Source organism: Cryptomeria japonica, chromosome 9, assembly GCF_030272615.1.
Source record: "Cryptomeria japonica chromosome 9, Sugi_1.0, whole genome shotgun sequence".
NCBI lineage: Eukaryota > Viridiplantae > Streptophyta > Pinopsida > Cupressales > Cupressaceae > Cryptomeria > Cryptomeria japonica.
In genome coordinates, this window is record NC_081413.1 from 486585570 (window position 1) to 486593988 (window position 8419).

At 36.3% G+C, this 8419-nt stretch overlaps 1 protein-coding gene across 2 annotated transcripts in view; it reads right to left on the minus strand.

The window, feature by feature from the left end:
* The window catches only part of LOC131031966 (pentatricopeptide repeat-containing protein At1g11900), a 34896-nt gene extending 26974 nt beyond the window's left edge, over window positions 1-7922 (minus strand). Inside the window, exon 1 of one of the 2 annotated variants that reach the window (XM_057962832.1) lies at window positions 7549-7922. In XM_057962832.1, coding sequence (XP_057818815.1) covers window positions 7549-7770 — 222 coding nt within the window. In that variant the 5' untranslated portion in view covers window positions 7771-7922. The remainder of the gene's footprint in view (window positions 1-7548) is intronic. The other variant, XM_057962833.1, reaches the window with a different exon arrangement.
* Window positions 7923-8419: the final 497 nt, after the last annotated feature.

Consider the following 8419-nt stretch of genomic DNA (forward strand, 5'->3'; position numbering starts at 1 on the left):
GTTGTAAGCTTCCTCTAACCTTCCCTTTACCTTCTCTCAACTGTTAACATTCCATCCCTTTTATTTTATTTATCATAGCATTGTTAATTTAGTTATATTATTGCACTCACATCCAGTGTACGGTCTTTGCACTCTGTCCATACAAGATGATAGCGCGTCGTGCTAGTGTCCCAACTTAGCGTGTTCGTCCCGAAGAAAGAGGCTTCGCAAGATTGTTCAAAGGTCTTCTCTGTGGCATGATCATCTCGTTTTGTTGTTTGTATCCCCTGGCTCATCCTTAGCGCTAGTGTAAGTGAGGTAGCAGCGGATAGTTTGTTCTCTGAGATTCATCATCTTAGAGGTAACAAATTCCCACCTCTACATTTGGGTAAAATATGGTGTTTGAGTGATGTGTACATGGTTAAACTAAGAGAGGGAACACAAAAAGGGAGGCAAGTATCAATGTGTGAGTATAGAAAGACCTGTGTAGCATCCACGCCTTTTGTAGTGGTCCATTCTACTCTACACATTGATTTGAGCAATAAAACTCCTTTCTATTTGCTCCACGGGGATGTTTCCCCTACAATTTCGACATGTGTATAGTTGATTTCTTTTCAGTTTCAAACATGTTCATAATTCTTTCCATGTGCATTTTTTCCTTTCATTGAATAAAAGCTCATGAAACCTTTTGAACTCAGTTCATAAGCATTTACATTTGTGTTAATATCATCTTTGGGAACATCACACTCAATGATTAATTTTATTATATGATGAATGAAGCCTTCATCTACAAACTTCTTTATTTAAATCAAGCCTGCAATAATGTCATACTTCTTGTGACTCGTGCAATCCATACCCTCATACATCTATCCATGAAGCATTTATCCATGTTGGATATCCAAATCAAGGAAACCACAAAGGTTTTGTGAAGGCAATAATATAAATAAACACGCTTTTGTTCAAACAATCTTCATCTATAGCATGCTACTGAGTCGTAGCTGCCCTCACATAATTGGCATGCCCACAAAGCCACTCTTCACTAAAAACCATGGCAAAAAGTATTACATTACCTCTACAAGATGCCTGAATAAAAATTGTAGCAAACTGTGTCTCAGCTACTTTCAACAGCTTTAACTTTGAGTGGTATGTGGGGTTGGTGATGAATTTCACGATTTGCGTGCTTGTGCTACAAGCTACTATATACATAGAATGTCATTGTTCAGCTTCTCCAAAGCTAGGATCAAAAAGAGTGCACAATGCAGTGAGTCTAAAAGATGTGTGAGTATTCTCTCTCCACTTTCATTATTAAAGCTCTACAAACAATGCAATATCAGTTATGATTTGCATCAGAAAACAAATAAAATTCCCTAGAGTGTAGATTGATTGGAATGAATGAAATGCCTTTCACTTTGAAAATTCTGTATTTAATGTGTCACAGATGATTTTTGAGCTTCCTGTCTTCATCTCCCATATGTTTTGTAGTCTCGGTTGTCTCCTTGATGGCTTGTAATTTGAGCCCCATGTGCAACTGGCTGACTTCCTTGATGTTCATGCAAACCCAATTCTTCCAGCTTCAGAACATTTCTGCCAGTTGGAGAGTCATCTCTACCAATTACAGGGGGTCACTTCCATTGATTGCAGGTTCATTTACATCAGTTGCAAGTTTGTTTCCTCTGGATGCAGGTTCATTTCTGTCAGTTGCAAGTTCATTTCTGCCAGTTTGCCAACCTTGCCATACATGTGAAATTAGCCATACTTGCCAAACAAAGAGTGGAATTAGTCAAACATGCCAAAATATAGATGTCTTTTGAGGTATTGAATTGTCAAATTTTCAATTGCGAGTTTGTGGAAAGCTAGATTAAGGTCTCTAGTTTTTGCATATCAATAATATTCTCTTTTGGAGCCCATATAATCGAATTTTGCCAGAACATATAGAAGGCTGTTTTCTGGAGTTTTGGGGGCTCAAACAGATGGATTTTGACCTGAATTTGGGTTTGTAGATGGCTTAAGGTGAGTAAAACCCATTTAAAACCTTAGGACCAATCTTATTTCATGAGGGAGCTATAGCTTCAGCACTGAGACTGTATTCCTACTGGATGCATGTTGGTGTTGTTCATTGTCAACCATCACTGTTCTTGAATACAACAACCACCAGATCTTCTCATTTCCTTCCAAAAGAAAATGCATGGAGTGATCCCCTGCCATGTAGATCACATAAAATTCGAGTTTCAAGGCCTTACATTGCCATCTTGATGTAGAACCACCGACAAACAGTCACTAGCCACTAGGGATGTACTAGTCAATCTCTTGCATCCCTTGCTCAGGCCTGAGTGAAATGATATTTAAAATTCATGGATGACCATGCCAAACTATTAAATTTTCTTTTCAACAAGTAACAATCAATGGAAGCTAGCCAAGAAAGTTTTGAGTTCCTATAGAAGAATTGCAAACCATTGCTTTGTGTGTGGCAATGCAGACATTCAACTCATTGAGTATGCAGATACAACCTAGAGAGGTTTTGTTGATAAAAGTTGATCAACATTTTGTTATATCCTGAGAGGAGTAGCAGTGGCATACATAAGCAAAATCAAAAAAGTTGTTGCAATATGTTGCCAAAAATCCAAAAGACAAGAAGTGAAAGGTTGTGAAGTTTGCCAGAAGACATAACTAAATGACAAAATTCAAAAATTTGAAATACCCAAAATTTGAACTTTGAATTGGTCCTAATGTTGTAAGAAGGCTCAAATATGTGTCTCTGCAAAATGAGTGAGCATGTGATCTAACGTTGTCAATTTTAATCCACATTTGTGATCAATCATAAATATGCTGATCAAAATGTGAAAAATGGATGAGTTTTGAAAATTACAAGGAATTGAGGGAAATCGCTTTGTGAACATGTCCTCAGCATCATTTTGTGCCATATGACCAGTTTTTGTCTGAACCCAGTTCACAGTTTGCGATATTTTAAATTTTCAAATTTTGATGTCCCTCGCTCTAAAACAATTAAAATCCTCACCCTAGGTTTCGTCATGAGGACCAAATGATGGTATATGCTCACTTTCCTACCTTGAAAGCATGTTTCAAATTTCAAAGCCTAACTCCTTACAATTTAAAAGTTATGGCCATTTTTCCTAAATTTCGGTATTAAATTTTAATGGGAAATATTTAAATTATTTTTCAAAAAAAAAAAAATTTAATAGTTTAAATGGGTTTCTATATATTTCCTATTGAGATCATTTTGGGGGAAAAAAAGTTATTTAAAAATACCTCTCATCTCCTTTTCTCCCATTTCGTGGTCAACGGCTCCAAAAGTCAAAATCTGATTCTTTGAGAGATTAAAGTTAAGAATGCTCCATTTTCGAGCATTCCTAACCCAAATTTATAACCTCAAAAAGAAGAGGTTAGGATTGCTCCAAAATGGAGCATCTCTATCCTTATTTCCTAACCTTGTGTGGGCCCGCTTTATGAGTTACATGTAAAGGTTAGAAGTGCTCCGTTTTGGAGCATTCTTAACCTTTTTCACAGGACAATAAAAATTTGATGGAGGTGGCTCGGGTTTGGGCTCCACTCGAGCTGTTTTAAGCATCAAGGATCAAGGGACTTTGTGAAATGTTACAGCTGCAAGTGCACTCTTAGACATGTATGTCAAAGGGAAGCACGCAGAAGGAAAGCGGATTGATAGACAAAGTGCATGAATTGTTTAACAGAATGCCTTGATGAGATGTCATCTCATGTAATGCAACGATTGCAGGATAAGCACACAATGTTTTGTTGAAAAAGCTTTTGAAGCTTTCAAACAAATATGAGCGGCAGGTGTAAAGCCGCATTCCACCACCTTTGCCATCATCCTCCCTACCCATTCAATGATGAGAACTTCGAAATGACCTACTGACATCCATCGAAGGGAAAAAGATTGAATTTTGTTCCTGTCAAATATTTTGGTTAACAATTGTCTAGCCGAATGGCATCTCCAATTACAGGTATCTTAATTTTTGTTTGCTTGCAGTTGACCTTCATGCCTACACTAGCTATCTTGAGCATATCCTAAATCTCATTATTAAGATGCGAATTAGACCTGCGCTGGTTGTGTGGAAGTGTTTTCATCGTGGCTGTAAATCATATATGAATATAGGCTGAGCATTTCTCACACTACTTTTAAGTTGGATCTTAAAATCGCTGCAACTTATGTTCTTCGAAATCGGCCTGGCAAATGATACATAAAATAGGGAAGCTCAGGCAAGGAACATGAAGTTGTTTGTTAGAATGCCTCAAAGAGATCTGATCTCATTAAAAGTTATGATTGTAAGAGTGATCGAGGAAAGATGGAGAGTCATCCTTGAGTCTCAAGATGTATGCCAAAGTGTGAAAAATCTGTAAGAATTGTGAGCTACTCGGTGGAGTGCATCAAAGAAACAAAGCCAAATTCCACAACTTTCACTAGCATCCTTCCCGCTTGTGCCAAAACGTGAGCTTTGGAACAGATCAAGCGTTCATCAAAGCATAGTGGATGGAGTGTTTTTGTCAGATATTAGAGTTCCAATTGTTGCAGCCAACATGAATGAAAAATGTTGAAGCGTAGATAAGACACAAGAAAACTGTTTGACAGTCCACCTCAAAGAAACAGTACCACATGGACCGCAATGACTGCAGTGAGTGCACAAAATGAACTTTGCAAAGGAAGCTCTCAAAATCGTTGAATTAATGCAGCTCGGCATTATAAGTTTTGTTTATGTTCTAAGCGGTGGATGAGAGCTGAAGATGCTTTAATCACATAAACTACAACATTTATGTGATTCATCAATGAAACCAGTGGTGGTTGTATGTACACGTTTGCTTGGTGTTGGTAGATCATATAGAAACATATGCCAAGTATTTTCCAGCATGTAGCTACATTCCGCAGTGTAAGAAGAGAATTGGTGATGAAATGGTTACAAAGACAAAAGATGCGGATGAAGACATGGAGGTCACCTCGACAAAATCGACATCGATTTCTTTCTTCAATGTAATGGATTTCAAATTGCCTTTTGAAAAAGTGACTTATGTCACTTATTGTAATTAAAGTTAGCCTTTTGAATTTAACTTTGTAAAAGTTAGGTAAATCCTAACTTGTCTCAAAAAAGGTAGTTACTAGAAGTAATAACTTAGGTAGTTATCCTAAGTGGTTGACTTAGCTAGTTATCCTAAGTAGTTACCTAAGGTGGTTATTTTCTCAAGCCTTTAAATACATGGCTATTTCATTTGTAACGGGGGGATTTTCTTACAGAGGGGGGACTATGGAGAAATACTTAGAGAAGTGGTTTGATGAATTTTGTGTTTACACTTTGTATAGAAGAGTTCTTGAGATTGTATAATTTTATGAAGATAATAAAGGATGCATTTAGCTCGTATGTGCTAGATGTGCTTCTTGAGTTATTATTACGAATCTTTCATATGTCAAATTAGTGATATCTTTTGTCTATGTGCAAATCATCTGTCATCTATTGGAATGCTTACAATTCATGCAATTGATGTAATGAAACACAATCAAGCTTTGGTATCTTGGTTTGGATGTGCTAGAGTTACCCATCTCTTCGTATGTTGAGATATTTGCGAGTTAAATCTTGTTTTGTGCTTAAATCCCCTTTGTATCAATCATCATTTGTGAAATCCTATTTGGTGTTCGTATGTTTGCCATTGGGGTTTCCGTTATTCTCTTTTCTTTAGTTTAGTTTTGTCTCCTTTTTGTACTTTCAAGTAAAAAGTACACAAAAATCCCAAATACCCCTCTATCATACGAGGGAGCTGCCCCTCTCAAACACAGAGGAAGATCGTATCCAAAGAACGATCTATCCAACTGTTGGGAACCTTTTTGTCACTCCTCCATTGGGCACATGGTAGAACATTTCAAAGTGACAAATCTATTTACCAACACAACTAAAGCTGCACTTTTATGTGAAAGAATCCAGTACTTCGTTCAAAGAAAAGTCGTATTGCCATGCACAATCAATTTGTTCGTGATTAAATTTGTCATGGAGAAACTGAATTGCGTCATATGCGGACCCAAAAATATTTGCACTGTATTGACAAAAACATTGTACAATGAGAGGTTTCTATATGGCAGAAAACAGTTAGGACTAGCAGCACTTTAACTTAGGAGGTGCTTTAAATAATGCAGATTACACACAATCTAACTTCATACGGCTGTTATTTGGATTCATTTTTACCTGATGGAATGATTGGAATTTCACATTAGCAGAGCGATTGTCATTTTCTGTGGCATTTAGAGGGTAATATTTATAGAATCAGAAATAATGTACTTTCCTTTCTGCAAAGAGTAAATTTATAGTAAGTTGTAAATACAATTCTTTTATGTATGATTTTACTCTGTTGTCTGTCTAATTTCTTCTCTGACATATTTATTCTCAGTGCCTCTTCAGTACGCTCTGTTTTTTCAATGTCATACAAAGATGAACAAATTCTAGGTGCAAGAAGCAGGAAATTTTGTATCCAGAAAATAATTTCATCAAAGGAATACCTTGCTGTAATAAATAGCTTGTAGATTAAATTTTACAACCTCCCAATAGATAACAACTAAGCTAAAGAGGGCCCACAAGGCATGACAACAAACAGCTGCCAATAGAGGTACGGGAGAGATTATGAATGCTAAAACATGAACTCAAGAACTTATGGCCGCTACACCCTATTATATTCTTTGAGCATTGACAAACACACTTTCAAATTCTAATTCCCCCGAGGGAGAGCTTGGAGACAGCGATGTGCTTTTTCCAGGGAATTCCACGGGTCAAACTCACAAATTATCACATCCATCAGCAATGTTAGTAGCAGAAAAGAAAGGATGCTAAAACTTCGACCCGGGGAGTTGCGGTATATCTTATATATAAATATTAAAGATATAAATTTATTTTTTAAACTTTGCATATATCTGTCTCTTATTTTAATTCCACCAATGAAAAGCTATAGGAACTCAGTTTCCTCTTTTTCATGAAGTTCCTTCAGCCAAACTCCTGAATTCAAAATAATCCACACTCACTAGAACCCTATGCCCACCAGTGTTTTTTCACATGGCAACGTACTACATTTCTACTGCTAGAGCACAGTGCCTATACCACATGCCACCGGAGTAAAAGAAGACGCTACTGTACTAAACATAACGTTGAAGAGTTTGCTACTACCGCCCTAATGGTGACTGCTTGGGACACTGAAATACTCTATCTTCAAGCTTATCTCAACTAACACCGTGCATCACAATCTTTCGCTGCGAGAACAATCAACGCTCTGGACATCAAATTGAGCAGTAACTCGGTGATAGAGTACCTTAACATGCAATAGGAGGTCCTACGTTTGAGATTTGGTTGTTCCTTATCAATTTAACTCCTTGTTTCTAAACCTAAGCAAAATGATGGTTTTATTTTCATTCATGTAATAAATGTAAATTAACATTTTGATCAATTTCACCATTTCCCCCCGCAAAAAACCTAAACCAAAAGAAAAAAGCGCTTGTTTCATATTCATGTACTAAATGGAAGACTTTGGAGTCTCTGATCTGGGAGAAAGAAAAAATATGCATACCCGGTGTAGATTTTTGCCATTGTGCTGCAACTCCTCGTCATCACTTTGACATTTATTACAGAACCTTGAATAACGCAAATCGATGGAGTTCGAAGGAAAAAACCAGGCATGTCTAGGGTCATCTGGCAAGCATTTCATGGAGAGCTTGCTGAATACAATACACATGGATAGACCCGAAAAGTGCCTGCTGATTTTTTTAAATACAGCTCCACACTTCACCATGGCGCCATTAAGTTAAATATGATCTCAACAAACAATCGAAATGGCTTCCCTTTGTGAAGTCGTGAGAAGGCCCTGAGGATCGAACCCATAATCCATTGCTCCCTGACCATTTAAGAGCAATTCTGAAACAAGTACCATTTATGATTCGATTTATTTTCAATTCTACAATCTACTCTAATTTAATAATTTTATTTTTACAATAAAAATAATAATATTTAGTAATTAGAATGATAGCTGGAAAAGCCCAAAGCCATCGTTTATCATCACTCTTGTTTATGTTTGTTTTTACTAGACTAAAAATAGCCCCATTACTCTCTACTATAAATTGTTTTTAATTAGTTGTTCATTTAAATCTAGAATCTAAATTAAAGTATAATAAAATATTTAAAATATATTTTAGATTTTAAATTAAGAATTTAGGGAAAAAATATTAATGAGAAGAAATAAAAATTGTGTAACTTTGTTTGGTATTTAATGTGGTGTTATTTATCTTAGATGAAGAGAAGAATTTTGGAATTTGTATTATGTTTTCTACTTCTTTATTTTTATTATTTATATTTAAAGTGTGAAATTATTCATAGCTTTGTCAAATTTCATGTCATGGTTTATGCATGGTCACACTACTATCCTTCTATAGTGTTTGTGGCAT